The sequence below is a fragment of the Cavia porcellus genome, unplaced genomic scaffold (assembly GCF_034190915.1).
Source record: "Cavia porcellus strain 051 isolate PalLab524CR breed Dunkin Hartley unplaced genomic scaffold, mCavPor4.1 scaffold_11, whole genome shotgun sequence".
Lineage (NCBI taxonomy): Eukaryota > Metazoa > Chordata > Mammalia > Rodentia > Caviidae > Cavia > Cavia porcellus.
Genome location: NW_026947494.1, coordinates 34,018,037 through 34,036,773, shown reverse-complemented (window position 1 = coordinate 34,036,773; position 18,737 = coordinate 34,018,037). Strand labels below are relative to the sequence as shown.

General features: G+C 36.0%; 1 protein-coding gene across 2 annotated transcripts in view; it reads left to right on the top strand.

Annotated features, from left to right (window-relative positions):
* Ttc33 (tetratricopeptide repeat domain 33) overlaps positions 1 to 17,885 on the top strand; it is a 60,742-nt gene extending 42,857 nt beyond the window's left edge. For both annotated transcript variants that reach the window (XM_005003784.4, XM_003470207.5), the window contains exons 3-5: positions 9,578 to 9,659; positions 11,042 to 11,173; positions 15,884 to 17,885. In XM_005003784.4, the coding sequence (XP_005003841.1) occupies positions 9,578 to 9,659; positions 11,042 to 11,173; positions 15,884 to 16,237 (568 nt within the window). In that variant the 3' untranslated portion in view covers positions 16,238 to 17,885. The remainder of the gene's footprint in view (positions 1 to 9,577; positions 9,660 to 11,041; positions 11,174 to 15,883) is intronic.
* The last annotated feature ends 852 nt before the right edge of the window (positions 17,886 to 18,737 follow it).

The window sequence follows — 18,737 nt, the reverse complement described above, 5'->3', positions numbered from 1 at the left end:
TGTTTCACGGAGTGCATTTCTGCCTATGTTTCCATTATTTTCTTGAGCTCATTTGTTTTATTTATTTTTAACGTATGCCTGCTTTAGAGTCACTAAGCATGTCCTTCATTGTGATCATCCTATCTACAGTTGTTTGAGAAATTATTTCGAATTTGATTTTTTCTAGAGCGTCTTTCATCTGTGTAGTTACTTCTGCTGTTACTGCCTCAGAGATTCCCGGTGGGTGGTTTACAGGTTGTTTTATCTTACTGTTCCGTAGATTTGCTGTTGGTGAGCTGGAAGTCTGGGATTGCATTGTAAATGTCTCTCTCTCTATCTATATATGTAGATATCTATATATATATGCTTAATTCCTGTGTTGATGTTTGTAAGTTGCCTATGATGAATAGCTTTATTGCTAGAATTTAGAACTTTTAGGAAATGACTACTTCTCAGAGGTGTCTTTTAGGTGTAGCTGGTTGTTGGGGATCTCTTCAATTTATTGGGGACAAGAAATTACTGCCTACTTGGTCCAACTCCTGGTTATAGTTTTTTATGACCCTTAGGCAATCTCAGTCTTGTTATTACCAGGAAGAACCACTGATTAGAACAAAATTATGCAATTTTGGCGAGAGTGATACAATCAGCAATAACAGTTTTATCAAATAGCCTAGAAAATGACAACCTGAAACCTAAAGTCACTATTAATTTGCCACCTTTAACCATATGTACTACATTTGTGCTTATGTAACTAAATCTAATATGAACTGGAAAATTCTATGCAGTAAAGAAGCCCTCAATATGGCAGTTATACCATCGGGGAGAAAATTTAAAAGGGCTTGCGGTGGAAAGTAGACAAATGAAAGAAAAGGAAGAGATTAGAAACCAGACCGGAGGACGAGGGACGATCACACAAACTTTGAGAAATTGTTGAAAAGACAAGAGAAAGAGAAGGAAGAAATGAAAACAGGAATACAACCGAGTAACAACAACAACAAAAGTGAAAAGAAAACCTTATTCATTCATATGAAAACAAGGACAAATAAAAAACAAAAATGAGAGAAAGAAAATTAAAAAAAGAAAAGAAAAATACTTCAAACTGTGTCTCTGCTGCCACTGATAGACAATGTAGGGTAACAGCCACAGTGATTAACCCCAGCAAACCAGCAACAGCTCCATGGTGGGGTAGGGGTGTGCCAGGGACCCTGTCCCCCATCTTCCACTGAAGTAAGGCTGGCCTCAGGCCGTGAGGCTGGAGCCAGACTCACCTGTCCTTCTACAGCTCCCATGCCTTGCAGAGCAAGCTTGAACTCACCTGGGAGCTTCTAGGTGGAGCTAGCAGCTGCTGCAAGTCCCAAGTTCAGTCGGCCTCTGTCCAAGATGGCCCTTGGCAGTCGCCCTCTTTTTCAGGCGTTCAGAATGGGACAGCTCACCAGCCACCACAGTCCACTGTGCTGTGCTGCATCCACTGCTCTGCTCCACTGGTCGCTTCTCCATGGAGGCCTGTGGAGTCGCCAGCCGTTAAGGTGTGTTTGGCAGTTTCAAGCTGCCCCTGCCATGCAGTGAGTTTGAACTCTGTGAGAAAGCGCCACCTGCTTCCTCCTTCTTCCTCACTGAAGTTTCTTTAGAAACATTTTTTTGCAAATAATTTTCAATTTATACTGATATTTTAATTCAAAATTTATTTTTAAATTTAAATATTAAAAGATTTAATATCTATATTTCTGTGTTTAAAATATGGATTAATGACATTAACATAATTGTCTTAATTTTATAATACATTTATAATAGTTTCAAAGTATCATTACCTGCATGAATACTGGCAATAGGAGAATTATAAATGCCATTTTAAATTCCAAGGCTCTGTGTAATCCATCATCCTGCCTATTTCTTCCATTTTCTTTTACTTTACTCTTGCTCACTGTACTTCAATCAAGCTGACCTTTAATATTTTCCTTGGACATTCTAAAATTATTTCTGTTTATCTTTACACTTGCATTCTCTGCCTAGAATATTCTTTCTCCAAATTTTTATATAGCTGCTTTATTTTTATACTTCTGGACCTTCCTTCCTAGACAGACCTTCTCTAAGTACAATATATATTATGGATGGATTTCTCCAGTTCCTTTCTGTCTTGATTATTCTTTTGTTTTTTAATAGATGTCATGTTTATTTGATTGCTTATTTGATGGACCGGAGGATGTGAGCTGAGTGGTAGAGTGCTTACCTAGCATGTGTGAAGCTTTGAGTTTGATCCCTAGCAGGACACAAAATATGTTTGCATACTTGTTTGATATCTGTTTTTCACACTAAAATGTAAGGTCTGTGGAATTGAAAACCTTATCTGCTTTTTCACTACTGTATCCCAGTCAATAGCATATAGTAGCACTAAATACATATTTGACTGAGTAAATGAGTATGGTAACATCAGTCTGCTCCTTTAATAAGATTTTGTATCCTTTGGTAGAAGCAAAAAGTCTGAAAGTTGATATGATTAAAAGTTATAGAGATAATGTTTGGTACAAAAACACAGTGATTTTTTTTGTTGTTGTTGTTGATACCAGTTTTTTTTATATACCGGTGACATAATTCTGTTTTTTTTTTTTTAATATTTATTTTGAAAGTGTACAACAGAATAAGTCAGAATAAAGCCAACTAAGATCATAGAGTGAAATTGGTACAGAACTTCACAGAAGGTTACCGGGATAACAGTAATAGGTATCAGAGTATATTTTGTTATCTTTATAATAGTTATTCTTTCAATCCCGTATATCAAAAAGAAATATAGAACACTATAGAACTTATCAAAACAGAATATTGAATAGAGCAGTACCACTAATCAGAAAAGAGCATAACAGTAATAAAAATATTTGCCTTCAAAGAAATTGTAGAAGGAAGTCCCCCTTATTTGCTATGGTCAACCTCTTAGGAGATGCTCAGATTTCTGGTTCCCACTTGCTAATGGACGGGGAGGGGGAGGAGAAGGAAGATAGGGGAAGTGGGATATTTGACTCTAGGCCATGTAGCAGTAGGTTCCCTATTGCTAAGCAGGGAGGCAGAACGGTCATTTGTTTTCACTGCGTCCTCAGTTCCAACATGGCGTGGATTTTAGGAGACACTGCTAGTTCTCCCCCTGGAAGGGCTGCAGTCTGCCACCCTGCCTCCGCTTACCAGGGAGGGGAGGTGCTGGCTTGGCTTCCCAGAGTCCTCAGTTCCAGCATGGCGTGGATCTCAGGAGACACTGCTAGTTCTCCCCCTGGAAGGGCTGCAGTGGGCCACACTACCGCTGCTTACCAGGGAGGGGAGGTGCTGGCTTGGCTTCCCAGAGTCCTAAGTTCCAACATGGCATGGATCTCAGGAGACACTGCTAGTTCTCCCCCTGGAAGGGCTGCAGTGTGCCACACTACTCAAAAACACAGTGATTAGGACTTGAATGTGCTTGTGCATTCATGTATGTATGTATGTGTGTATTCTTTTTGAGACAGAGACTTGCTGTATAGTCCAGTTGGCCTTGAACTCACTATGTAGCCCACATTAGCGTTGAACTTTCAGCAGTCCTCCTGCCTCAGCCTCCCAAGCTCTAGGAATAGAAGTGTGCATCACCATACCCAGCTCTGCAGCATTTATTATTGAATGGACTCATCATAATCATGTCAAGGTCAATAGGCCACATGTACAAGTATGAAGGGAAAATCTAGGTGAGTGTTTAAGAATAGTTGTGTTAGAAATGAAGGAATGAAAGAACTGGAAATTTATAGATCTCTGTCTTCCTTCATGCTTACCTCTTTTTTCTAATGAAATCATTATTACAAAGAAGAAAATCTCATTCATGCTTAACAGAACTATGAGTGGTTGCAGATATAGTTTAAGGACATTTCTAGAAGTATCCTAGTCTTGAGGAAGTTGCAAGTAGAAATCTTTAGGAATGAGAACAGTGTCCTATATTTCCCAAAAATTATGGTGTTAAGCTGCTTTCTATGCATCTATTCCCTTCCTCTTTCTTCACTTGATGAAGATTTATAAAGTTATTCATTGATGCACTGCTCTAGGTGTGACTAGCAAAAAAAGGTAAAAGTTTTATTTATCCTAATGGAAAAATAAGAGAATTAAATTTCATTTTAGATAAGGATAAATATTAAGGAAAAAATAAAACAGGAAGGGAACTAGGAATTGTTGAAGAAAAGATTATTGACATTTAGATAAAGTAGCTGGGAAATTCTTTTATGAGAGAGTAACCTTTGAATCACCTTAAATCAGGGCACTCTTAATTATCTACAGAAAGAATGTTCCAGGTAGAAGGATCAGCAGTACAAAGGTAAGGCAGAAGTTTACCTAATGTATCTGAGGAATAGCAAGGAGGCTGGTATGAGGGAATAAAAATACAGGCCAAAGATGAGGTTAGAGAGATAAAAGAAAGCCAGATCTTGTAGGCTCTTGTATGTCATGGTAAGAAGATTGACTTTATTCTGAGTGATATTAAAAACCACCGGGAGAAGATTTTGCTGGCTGTTGGCTTATTCTACTCTGCTCTTAGCAAATCTCTGATATAATACAGTCTCTCTTGCTACCAGATTTACATATCTTCTCTGTTCAGCTCTCTACAGCTGAATCTCCAGCTTTAGTTTCCTTTGCATTTCCACAGCAAGGAACCTAAGTGGTCACTCAGTTGAGCCAGACCATGAAAATTATACATTGCTAACAGGATGGCAAGCTGGCTAATGTGATTAGATGCTTGTCTTTGGCCCAGTTTCCTATGGCTGGGGCAGAGGAATATGTAGACTACTGCCACTCAGAAGGGGAATGTGATTGGGGTAGTTAATGAGAGCCATGTTCCCTGTTGTCTTATATATCTCACTGCTAGTTCTGGGCTGCCTGAACACATGGTCATGCTCCTTTCATTCCCACTTTCTGTATTTTCTTTTCCCCCTAGTTTAGCCCCAAACACACAACAGAATTTGAGAAGGAAATATAGTTTTGTTTCTCTTGCCAATTCATTACATTTTTACTGAGTGATTATAATAGGCAAGGCAACAACAAACTGATTTTATTGTAATAGAACTCACATTATCCATGTATATTCTACATAGAAGTAAGGGATAAAGAAGTAGATTAACAAGCGTTTTAGATTAATTTTAGATTAGTTATTAAAAAAGGAGCTTTCTGAGGAGATGGCATTTGAACTGAAAATTGTGTTGTCTTACACATTGCTGGTATAAAATATATGACACCCACAACTTAAAGCAGGGATGGCTTATTTTGGCCTACAGTTTTACAAGTTTTAGTTTGTGGTTGGTTCACAGGCAAAAAAACATGATGACCTGGGGCATGGTGGAGGAAAGTTTGACTCATGGCACTTGGGAAACAAAGAGCAAAGGAAGGGGACCAGATATAGTACCCAAGACCACAACCCCTGTGGCCCACTTATATGCCGGAAATGTGCTTTACTAGTCTCTTAGGGTTCCCTTAAGCCACTCAAGTTGATAAGCAAGTGTAACTATCATAATTTAGTTATTCATTTTAGTGTCAATAGTTTTAAATTCTTAAATCTGGTCAGTTTTTTGCAGTATTTTGTAAACAGTTTCTAGAAATGTTTAGTTATTTGTAAGTCTTTAGACTGTGGGCTTATTAATCTTATTTCTAAATTGTCTGTGGAAAAAGTTCTCATTTTTCCTCACAAAGGTTTTAAAAATAACAGATATTCTGTTATTGTATGTATGGTTTTTAAAATTATTTTCAATAGAGATTTTAAGAATATGCATGTGTTTATTTTGGAAAATTGATAGAAGATAATGTTTCGTGTTTCACAAGGGTCTCTTTTCTATCAGACCAAAACTAAAAGTTTTAAAAATTCTAATTTTAAACTTAAAGTTTAAAATTTTAAACTAAAAGTTTAAAATTCTAATGCTTATGGCTAAACACGTAGACTTAGTTACTAGAGAAATGACTTGAATACATACATATTTTAGATATAATCTTATGGTTAAATGATATTAGTGACATTTCAGTATTTGATTAGCTTAGAGTTTGCAAAGTCTTATAACTGAGCCAACTGGGAACTTTAAATATGTTCCTTGTGAAGCTGGCAGGTCATGTAAATAGACTATCTGAAGAGGAATACTATAGACAATAATGTTTTTTCTTTCTCACTGGTTAAAGTTTTAATTAAAGAGAATCAATGAGAATAGTATCTTAAGTTACATAACCTTCCTTCTGAGGTGATTTCAATCCCATACATTTTATAATAGATATAATTTACATACTGTATTTGACTCCAAAATACAGTTTTTGTTTTTCAGTAATTTACTCAGGGCCCACTTCTTTCCAAAAGAGAATTATAGTGGTCACAGTGTGTTTTAAAATGTCTAACAAAAGATGATCTACTGAACAAGCTTTGTTATAATTAGGAGTTTGAGTAAAAATATTAAGTCTTTAAGGATCATATTACAGAGAGAGGCATTTAATAATTTGAAAGCATGGGGAAAATGCTTCAGATATGTGTGTATTAGATGAACAATACTTTAAAACAAACTGAAGTATACAATAAAATGTCAGCTATGTTAACTATCTTAACTATGGTTATCATCTTGGCATGGTAAACTTATGTGTATCTTTTATATATATACTTGTATATTTGCACTTTTTCTGTTCTGCTTCTTCTCTATTTGATACCCAGGAAAAATTTTTATATCAAAACAACTATCATTTACTCAGGTAAGAAAGAGCGGGCTTAAAGACATTTTGTGTTTTAAGGTTACTGAATTGAATATTGTGTAATACTGGCCCACAGTGTGTTCTGGTCGCCAACATAGATTTGTAATCTTAGGCTGCTTTAATAGATAAAAATATAACAATCGGAAAAAGAAATAAGAAGTGTACAGAATTTGTGCAAATTCTGCTTTCTTCTCTTCCTCTTTCTCTTACCTGCAAGCTGTAGTTTTTGTCTTTCAAGAATTTATTAGCAGAGTTTAGACATTCTCATTCCTTTTCTGTTGTTTCCTTTTCTTTGCTCTCTTCCTTGCATCTTTTTTCTATGATCTGTCTCTGCCTCCGCCTGTCTGTCTGTCTCTATTTGTCTCTGTCTCTGTCTCTCACTTTCTCCCTCCTTCCGTCTCCCTTTCTGACTCCCTTCTCCTCACGCCCCCTTGCCTAAAAAAAGCTGTATTATCTGAGCAGAGGAAGAAAGGAAAAATGTGAAAATGGGACTCTGGAATCTAAGTTGTGAGATCTGAAACACCTAGTCAGTGCATTCTGTTTAGTTTATAGTATTTTAACAGAATAATTGGGGTTCTTAAATAATTTATGGTACCTGAAATTTTGATGGCACCTGACCAGAAACCTTAAATGGCAAACCTTCAAATATATGTGAGTCAGGTTCTGATCTACTAATAATGTGAATTATCTAAAGAGCCTAAGGTTCTGATTCAGGGTAACTGGGAGCTAAGAGTTGGACACAGTGATTTAGCCAACTCCTAACCAGAGTACGTGGACAGCAGAGCAGTACAGGTGCTCTTCAAAGGAACCTCTGATTCAGATGACAGTACTGCAAGTAGCAGCCAGTGACTGTCTGTCTTCTGTTTTTTCTCACTCAGGGACCCTGGGTGTAGGCAAATGCTTTTTTTGATAGATCCTTCATAGGAAAATACTTCTTAGTTTGTAAAGCTCTTAGAGATTTGTTTTGTGACTTACAAGAACAATGTTGAAGAAAGCAGAGCCAGGGGAAAAATATACACCATTGTGGTAGAACATGATGAAAATGAAGTGAATCATGCAATAGAGTGAGTAATGATGAGTAAAGTAGTCACACTGTATTCAGGTCAAGGAGGTAGTGTTGGAGTGTGTGGCTCCTTAGCAGGGGCTTCTGCTCAGAAAAATAATACTAGTGGAGCAGACAACAATTCTGACAGCATGTTCAGAAACAAAGATTATTATGGAAACAAAGATCGCCAGCCTTTGTGAGGTCAATGTTCAACTTAATCGTTAGGAGTAGCCTGCTACTGAGAAATAACCATGTTCATCGCTACAGCCTATAATGCCTGCAAAGACACACTCCAAGTGTGTACTCCTAGTGCTTTGTCAAGACAGTGTAAGTCCTTGGAAATGATATTGCCCATTTGTGCGACTTATTAGTAAAGGAACTCAATGGCGAGGTGAACACTGAAGATTATATACTTTTTATGTTTTCTCTCAAGTTCTGCCTTAATGGTTAGTTCCTTGTGCAGTGCTTAAATAATGATCTCTGCAGATCAGTCCACATTTTGGTTGTTGTGTTTTAGATTGTCACGTGCATTCATCATCTAACATTGTGGACATGCCCTGAGAAGCGTGTCATTAGGCAGTTTCATTGCGTCAGTACCATAAATCTGCTTGTACAAAGCTAGAAGACTTAAGTCATTTACTTGACCTCTTGGTATAGTCAGGAGACTCAATAAGATCATGGTACATGGTTGGTGCTGGTGCTTACAACACATTCTATAGTAAAGTTTTCTTTTGTAAGTATGAAAAGTGTACTGTAACAATAAAAGTATAATGTAGTAAATGCATAAATCAGGGGCATAGTTCGTTATATTAGGTACTGTACATAATTTTATGTGCTATGCTTTCATATGGCTGGCAATGGATTAGGTTTGTTTACACCAGCAGCAGTGTGAATATGTGAGTAATCAGTTATGCTTTGTCGTTAAGATCGTGTTGTCATAGACATTTTTAGTCCCATAATCTTTTGAGACCATTGTTACACATGTGGCCTATTGCTGGCTCTGGATACACAAGTTATACATAAGAACATATACAAAGAAAATGAAGGGTCTTGAAGGCAAGAGTGATTCAAAAGGTGATATAGGGTTGACTAAGGTATAATAGATACACTGTATGCATGTTATCATTGGTGCCCAATTCTGATACTTTTCAGAAGTGCTCAGCTAAGTTGAAATAGGAACAATGTTCACCAGGGTTACTTGAAGAGATTTTATTTTATTTTTTAAAAAGAAAAGATGCTACTGTGCTTCTGCAGATTTTTTAATAGTGATGAGCAAAAATGTAATTCCTTCCTCTTACCTGGAGAATTTGGAGAATCTTTATAAAATTTCCTGGAAGCTTAAATTATCATCTCTATCAGCTAGATTGCTGTAGCAGAACCCAGGGTTGCAACTAGATTGTAAATTTCTCTGAAAATTCCTTTATAATACATCTAAAATGAATGAGAATGTATGCTGATATTGAAAATTAGGAGAGAGGGAGGAAAAGAAAGGGAGAGAGGAGAGAGAGAGAGAGACACAGAGAGAGACAGAGAGAGAATTTTGTTTTACTTATTGGGTTAGGAAATCCCGATTCTGGTGAGGATTTCCTAACCCAATAAGTAAAACAAAATCTTGGGGAAACATTTCTAAGATCTCTTTTATTTATACTTTATCTTTTCTCTTGTTACCTTTTCCTTTCATTTCTTTTTCTGGCTTTTGTGGCATTATTACTGTTTTTGTTGTTATCAATTTCTGAGTAGTTTTTTGATGAATGATTAGTCCTTAGTACCTGCCTTTTAAATTTGATCATAAACCTTCAGAGATGTACTGAAAAAATATCAATGTAATTTTAACAACCACAGATATCAGGAGGCAATTCAGAAGTGGGATGAAGCACTGCAGTTAACGCCGAATGATGCCACCCTCTATGAGATGAAATCACAGGTAATAATTATGAAGAATTGCATTTTCATCATGAAATTATGCTGTGTTTGGGGATAATGAGCCAAAATAATGTTATGTCCTATTTTCTTTTTCAAATACAATTTATTTAAAACATTTTTTGCCTTGTTATTTATGCTTCTGCCTCATGCCCCAAATTAGAAACTCACTTTCCTTCAGGATGGACTTATCTTGTGTTTCAACCTGTGATGTCAGCAGATGAGTATCTTCTAAAAAGCTACTATTGTGCTCTTAAATAAATGAAAAACATCTGCTTTCCTTCTCAGTTAATTGTAGTAGCAGTAGCTCATTTTTCTTCAAAAGGAGAATGGCTTAGATTTTGGATGAAATTTCTCCAAAACTGCCGTAGACCTTAGAAGGTTAGAATAGATGCAACTTAAAAAATAACATTTATGTTTAAGAATGCATTTCTGATATTTTAGGGGAAAGTCCATAAAGAAAACCTGTAGGTACATGACATAGATTTTCTAAGAGACTTTAAAGTCTCAAATAGAGCACTAAACATATTAGGCTTGATCTGCATATCTACCAAATATTTTTCAGTTGATGGTCTCTAACCTGAGATACATGCTTTGTTAGTTTTGATTTTACTTTTATCCTTTATCCAGGAAAAATCAAATAAATTAGGTCCACTGAAGCAAGTATTATTTGAATTCTTTTAAATTTTAATTTTAAAATATGTGTGTATCAAGGCAGGATTTACAGCAAAACACATTAAGGGTTTAATTTGGAACCTGATAGGGAGTTTCTGTCAAAAGTGTTCTGAAATGTTAATGATCTCAATTATTATAAGTAATATCTAGCCCTTTCCCATGGACTTAAGTGGAGAGTGCTCTAACTTTTTGATTTTTCTGGTTTGTGTGACTTGAAAAGCCCAGTTGTGAGGAAGTCTGTAAAATGCTTAAATAGTCTTTGTAGAAGAGAGTTGTTCAGTAGGTGCAGGATGACTTGAGTTAGTTTACCTAGTTTAACAATAGAGTTGGAGTTTGTTAAAAACTACACTGTAAGAAAAATAAATAAAAGTGGAGATCAAATAACACTGTGCTACCATAGTAGGAATAAGACCACTTGATTTTGACTAGATGGCAAAGTTCAATAACTGGGAAAGGAATAGTTTATATTTTTCAGGTTATTTTGGGATTGAAAAGAGGCCCTAAAATTCCTGACTCTGAATGACAAAAGAGGAGGTAAAAACCACTGAAATGCTATATTTGCCAGACTAAAATAAATTTTGAAAACGAAAAAGTCTTTGTTTATATATGGTTATCCATATGTGTGTGTGTGTGTATATATATATATATATATATATATATATGTACATATACGAAATTATTGATAACTTTCTTTTTCTTTTTCGTTTATAGGTCCTGATGTCTCTTCATGAAATGTTCCCAGCAGTACATGCAGCTGAAATGGCTGTCCAGCAAAACCCCCACTCGTGGGAGTCTTGGCAAACCTTGGGACGTGCGCAGCTTGGATTAGGAGAGATAGTCCTGGTAAGGAGGTTGGATTATTGTAATGCTGCAATTTTAAGTTGATTCTGACATGTTATTAGCTAAGTCAAAGGTGAATAGAAAATTATCCATAAACACAGATGTAAGCTGCTACTGAATATCTTTTTATGATTCCAAGCACCAGTTATTTCAGGAGGCAAGTATATTTTTTATTTGACATTATGAAAGCTAAAAAGTAAAAGTTTAACGTAAAGTATGGTAAGCTGTGTTTGGACAGTAAGCCACTTTTAGTTTTGTTCTTTGGATCATTAAGTTTACCACACTGAGAAGAGTGCCTGGTGCAGTGTGGGATTGGCAGCAGGTGTGCATACCCCTTCCCGCGCTCACCGCAGCACTGTGTTCCTGTTGTGGCCAGTCCCCCACCTCCTCTTTGATGTGGATGGCCTGCTTGTGGACACCAAATGGCTGTATGTAGTGGTGTTTCTAAAACCACCTGTCACCAAGGAAAGAAGCACAGTTGGGTTGTCCAGACACTAGTGATGGGTAAAAAGGCATTAAAAGTACTCAGATCATAATAGACATCATGTAACAGTGTATCAGTGTCCACAGAGTTGCTGGCAGAAGAGAGCCAAAGCAAGTTACAAGAGCCATTTCCCACTGCTGTGCTTATACCAAGTGTTGAAAAACTGATCTGCTGCCTGTGGAAGCACAAAGTCCTCTTTGAATTACCAGCAGCTTGGGGAATACGTCCTTTGAGATACAGACAAACAGGTGCAAGAAGTTCTTCAATTTGTTCATCCACATGTTGATAAAGAGCGAAAAACCAACCTAGCTGTCTTCCTCACCTGTTCTTCCTCCTCTACTCCTCGCACAGTGCTTTGTCTTTGAAGATGCTTTCAGCAGAGTAGAGAGGGCCCTAGCAGCTGGGATGCAAGTTGTTATGATTTACTGTGAAAACCTGAGGCACAAATCGATGACCAAGTCCACTCTGTAGTGCCGAGTTCATGTAGAATCTGCTGTTGAGCTGTTTGGTTTGCTTCCCTACTAGTAAGGTCCAGGCTCTTCCATGCTTCTCTGGGCCTTCTTCATGACCCATATTGCTGAGGGGTGGGAGGGGTGAAGGCCACCAACAGTTCCCACTTGCAGCCTGAATCATCACTGAAGCCTTTTGAAGCTGGACTTCTATCTTTTTCCATGTTGCCTTAGACCACTCTCTCACAAGCCCTGATGGCTCTTCACTTGACAGCTGAAAAAACACCAGTGGAAGCCTATCAGAGCCAGAACCCAGCTTTGCCCTCTAAACTCTGAATCGGGAAGCTGATGCAGTACACAGAAGGGAATGATACTGCACATGTGTATACCATAACATGAATATACACGTGCGTGTCATGTGTATATGTGTGAATGTATATTTATACTTAAGAATATACTTGTTTATTGTTATATGAAATTATATTTCTGCTTATTTCTTTTTATTTTAGTTTTTCTGAATATTGATATGTAAAAAATTATACATATATGAATATGCTTTTATTATGTGTATATGTGTGTGTGCATAAATTAATGCATTGCTTAGCTGTCTTCAGTGTTGATGGCAGCATAAAACTGTAGCTGGTAGATGAGATGGTGATTCTCCTCATTTTGAAACCTGAGTCAGGAAAACCTTGGTATTGATGAAACTTAAGAAATAATTCTCCAGAGTAGCTGTCTTTAAAATAATTTTTGTGTCCTCAAAATATCTCAGATATCTTAACTCAGGGACTCTTCTGAATTGCATGTATGAGCAGTAATGGAACCTTGTGTAGCATGTGTCTTGTATTTACATTTTTATCCACATTGGAGAATATTTTCTGCCTTAGAAAAAACTATTTTTCTCTTTTAAGAATGTTGGTTTTCTACCTTTTTAAATAAAAAAAATGGAATTTTTCTTTTTAAATTACTACTTGAAGGGACACAGAGCCACCAAACATTTTTAGGATAATCAGCCATCACAGTTTTGTGATCAGCTCCTTTTGTAGATTTATTCTGCCTTGATAGGTTGTCAGAAAGCTTTAAAATGATGAAAAAGGAGCATTTCTCAGTTCTGCCTTAACACACCCTTCCAGGTGCCTCTGCCGTTTCTTACGTTTCAGCTGTGTAAGTTGTAGATAAAAGCATAACAGTACATGTGGTTGTCTGAGAGAATGACTGGGTTTACCCAGCTGTCAAGTTTTGCCTCAAATTAGTGAAATCACCTCAGCATGCCTGATTACCTGTGTTTTCTGCCCTTTGATTTCCCCTTCAAACCAACTATATCATATTACTGCTTCCCTACATTAATTGGGTTGAATAAAGTTCTTTGTACATGTTTGTGTAAAACAAAGTTTGCTACATTATAAATTGGTAACAATGGTAGAGATAAACCACCGATAGATATTGTAAAGGAAGACAGTAGAATATGGGGAATAATGGTGATATTTAGACTGAACAGTTATTGGCTTAGTGAGGGGAGTATGGGAATGGGCAGACGTTTATGAGAATGAGATATTTGTTGTATAAAGTTTCCTATAAATGGTAATAAGAGAATCTCTCATGTCTGAACTCTACCTTATTGGTAACAAAGGCTAGACAGGTGAGAACTGTCTTGTTATTTTGGGAGGACCATACATGCCTGACAGTTAACAAAACAAGTTCATAAAAAGCATTTTCAAATGTAATATAGCAGTTCCGAATTACTTCTTTGTAACTGATAAATTATTTATGACTTGACAGATTACTTCTTTGTTGTTGAATTGATGAGTTTGTGATTTTATTGGTCTTGTACACTTAAAAATAAAACACATTTTGAAGTTTTTTTGAAGGCTCAATTAGTGGTAAATCTTAATTTTAACATTACTGATAATAGTTTGGTAAATTGTACATTTTTTGGCATCCTCATAATTATTTTTACTTCCAAAAAATGGTGCTTGGAAAATTTTTACAAATAATACATAAGAAGTTTTCATGGAAAAACAATTGTTTGGACTAAAACATTGTGAAAACGATAATTTGAAATGATGTTTTAGTATGATAGAAATTAGTTTAACCAAAGGCCATTTTCTTTTCCTGCCATTAGCATTGTCCTCTTCTCTCTTTTTACCTGAAGACTTAAGTCAGACCAGAGTTGGGAAAAAAAAAAAAAAAGAAAAGAAAAGAAAGAAACTCAAGGAATTTATTTTTTTAACAGATTAACGAGAGGGGAGGAGACATACCATAAAATTCTGTTTTCTCGTATCTTTCATTAAAAATTTACAGATCATTATCTCTTACTTGTCTGGTATTGGAAAGTCTCTAGGACGTGTATGTTGAGCAATAATTGTCCTTTAAAAAAATACATTGCAGGTGAAACAACAGAGGTACTAATAAAAACAAAATTATTTGATATTTAAAATTTTTTGAATAAGAAAACCATTTGTTCAACTATTTTTTGTTTTTCCGATTCCATTAATATTGTGCAGTTTTAAACAAATTAAAAGTTATTACCAATTTAAATGTAATTTTTAGGGATCTACTTGTAAGTCTAAATTTGTGATTTTTATGTAGATTCAGGCTATTCTATTGAAAGACTGGAGTGGTTAAAAAAAAAAAAAGACTATATATGCAGCTCAGTGTGGAAGTGCAGGCCTGTAACCCAAGCAATCGAGGAGCCTGAGGCAGGTGGATTGCAAGTTCAAGTCCAGCCTGAGCAATTTAGCAACTTATTGATCCCTATCTCAAAGTAAAAAAATTCAGAAGGGGTAGGGATGTGGCTCTAATGTACTTCAATTCCAGGATCTCATTTTCCTGGTTCAATCTCTAGCACAAGAAGAAAAACAAAAGACTTAAAATGTCATAATGAAGGAACACTGAAAAATATATTGAACTCAAGCTAAAAATTTCTAACATTTAACAATTCTTACTGTATAATACATGTATGGATAAAATTGTAAGATACAAGAATAGAAATGAAAAGTAAATTAAAATCAAATATCAAGAGTTAGGTATATTACTTAGATTTTGAGAGTCAATTATACACACTAGAAAATAACTTACAGAAATAATTTGAGAAAGCCAGAGAGAGGAATAGGGAAAGAGAGACTGAAAGTAGGAAGATGAATAAGAAAGCTGCAGAGACTTGTTCTGGAGGTTAAAAAATCTGTATGAAGGAATGAGGTTGCTGAGAAAAGAATAAATAAGGAGAGTGATTCTAGAGAAATTATGAAGTAAAGGCAACTAGAAAAAACAGAACTACCAGGAGAGAACAGCTTTAGGAAGGATGATCCAGTTACCTTCTCATGGTCCTGAGCCTCCAGGGCTGGAACTGGCTTCTAGGCCCCTTTCTCAGTACTGTGTAATTCATTGTCAACTGTAGATTTTCTTTGTGCCAGTATATGACATGCATTAATTTTGTTTGCTAATATTTTCTTTATTTTCCAAGACTCATTATAGTGATATTAATATTCTATGTAAACAAATCTTTTGCTAAAAATTTCATTTATCTCTTTTGGCTCTTTTTCTAGTCCTTTTACAATGGTAATTATTTTTTTAATAATGGGATTTAGTATGATACTTTTTGGACAAAAGGAAGATGGTTCACAAGTGAAAACATTTTCCACCATAAATTAAGGCAAAGTTCTAACTTCGGATGTGTATGTTTGGGTGTACATGTACACAACCATACACACACATATGGCTATCTTAATACTGAGTTTTAGAAACAAAACAAATGAAAACCTATGACTTGTTTTTTTCTAGGCAATTCGAAGTTTCCAGGTAGCCCTTCACATCTATCCAATGAATCCTGAAATATGGGAAGAAGACCTTTCTTGGGCAAGAACACTACAGGAGCAACAGAAGGTAGCACAGAAGATGGAAAAAAGTGAAACTCCATCCGGGGAAACGCACATTTCACCAAAGTCGATTCCTGACTATGACTTTGAAAGCGATGAGATTGTTGCTGTTTGTGCAGCCATTGCTGAAAAACAGAAGACGGTTTCAGCTAATAAAACAATGGTTATTGTGTCAGCTTCTGGGACTGTAGAGACTGTAACTGAGGAAGAAGAGCGTGCCACCCCACCAGACGGCTCTGTGTTTATCAAAGCCCGATGAAGCTGTTTGCATAGTGGAGTTGTCTGTCTTTTTGGTTGGTAATTAATGTTTAAACATAGACACATTTACCCTGAAGAAAGAAAGCAAAACTCCTGTTTGTAAAACACGATTTTCTGATGAGACATATAAAATTAAACAGTAGAATGATTCTGTTTGAAGTATGCTTTGAAAAGTTATGATTTATACTTAAGATTAGAATTCTTAGTAAGATTGTTTTGCCTCATGAACAGTTTAATTTAGATACATGAATGAAAACATTTTAAAGATACAATTTTGAAAAATATGTTCTTCAGTAGTGAACAACTTGATGGCGACTAATTTTAAAATGCTGACAAACTAACTTTTCTGATGAAGTATATGATTACTTTCCCTCCTCCAAATCTGCTGCTTGCTTCTGTGCAGTGTTTCATTTTTGTTGCTCACTAAGCAGCTGTCAGTAAGCTAGGTAAGTCTTCACAATGAATTTCTGGCATTCATTTCGATTCAAAGTTATCATTTGCATATATGTGGAATCTTTGAATGTCTGGTTGAAAATACGTGTATTTTGAACATTTTTTCTCTTTAATTTTAATTTGTACTTTGATTTTGACCTTGAAGTTGTAACAGTGGTATCTGTCTCTAGTATTTGTTAGGTGTGTGGACTACTGATGTCAGAATGATGGTTTTAGTTTTATTCCTTGCTGTGTCCTCACCACAAATGAGTTATTTTTAAGATACAGAATATCTTTTATAAATATGTAATAATAAATTGTAATTCTCCATTGTCCTATTCAAAAGCAGTATTTTTTTTTTTTTACTTTTAAGTGTTTAAAGATCCTGAAGTTACTTATTTCTTGCTTATAACTTTCTAGCCAATGATTTACAATTACTTTTTCAGATAAGTTTTTTGGAACTACTTAGTTACAATTTTAAATAGCTAAATTATATTTTAAAAATTATTATTACAATGCCACTGAGTGAAATATACTATGTAAATGAAACACACATAGAAACTGGAATGTGATTTGTAATATAATCTCATGACTGTGCACAGTCACCTTTATACATACTACCACTGCTAAGGTGAATTATTATTTTTATATTATATATTGTAGTACAATTATTTGGGACTGTTGAGCACTATTATTTCTGACAGTCAAGAAGATGGTATTGGTGTAAAATTAATTTTATGTGTTAGAAATGAAAGCTACTTTGTGTTAAGAAATCTTACCTATCACTGCTGGAGCATGTAAATTAATGGGTTACTTTTGTGATGATAATTTTTTAACATTTTGTTTTGCTAGAATGCTTATACCCCCCACACGAGAAAATCAGCACTTGCCTTAAAAAGTATTATATTTTCCCCCTAAGTTGTATCATCAGAAAGTTAGCCCTGGCTAGACAGGTCAGTTTTAGAGTGATAAAAATGCTATTTTGTTTTATGAGGAATACACTCAAAGGGTGGGGGAGGTATCTAGAGAATCTCTACTATGTTGAGGTTTTTGTTTGTTTTGTTTTGTTTTTTGAGACAGGGTTCACTTTGTAGCCCAGGCTGGCCTCATAGTCACTGTGATCCTCCTGTCTCCGCCTCCTGGGTACTGGGCAGTATTTTTTGTAATGGATTTTTGTGTATTGTGTAATTTGTGAATAAATAAGCGTTTTCCCTCCATTTTAGACTTTCTTATTTTGCATTAGCTTTTTTAAAATTAGGTTTTGGTTTACTTAGTTTCTTCCTTATGTGAAAGTAATGTATAATAAGTATCTTGAATGATTCCTAACACATGAAATGCTGAGTAAATGTCAGCTCTATTTATGAAGAACTTGAATTTGTTTGGAGATACTTAGCTTCACTTTCTTCTGATCTTTAAGAAAGGTAAACTTCATAATCTTTTCCTTGTATGAAAGTGAGAAGTCACTCCTCCTTATATTTTAGGGCAGATGTTTATCATTTGGAGATTTTTCTTGACGTAAGGTCTGTGCTTCAACTTCCAAAGAGGCAGAACCCAGCATGGAGTGTGCGTAACCACTGCACTGTTAAAGAACCTGTTGCTTCTGCTGTATTAGCATTGGTAGGACAAGCTGGTGTCCTTTTTATGTAGATATAAACATAAAATAGTGTAGATGTAAGGTGTAGGAAAGGCACAAGTACCATCATGGCAAAGTGTGATCGGTGAGACAGGAAAGCTCCTAGAAGTCCACCAGACTGCTTAGGTACTCCCAAATGGGAAGGCAAGAAGAGAAACTCATCAGATTCACATCCAGTATTAGGGGACTTTGAGGACCACATCACCTCTTCCCTCCCAGGCCCAGTGTGCCTGTCCTCCTGGGAGGAGATCTAATGACCTGTGGGAGGGAGCCAGCTTGGCAGTGGAGGCCAGGTCACGGAAAAAAGCTGTACCCCTCTCCCTGGAGAACATAGCAGGTGAGATATTTGTAGGCCAGGCCATCAGGAAAATTGAAAGCATGCATAAAGGTGTTTTGAGGGGGCCGAGTGGGCCTTTTGGGAAGCTGAAGACAGGTG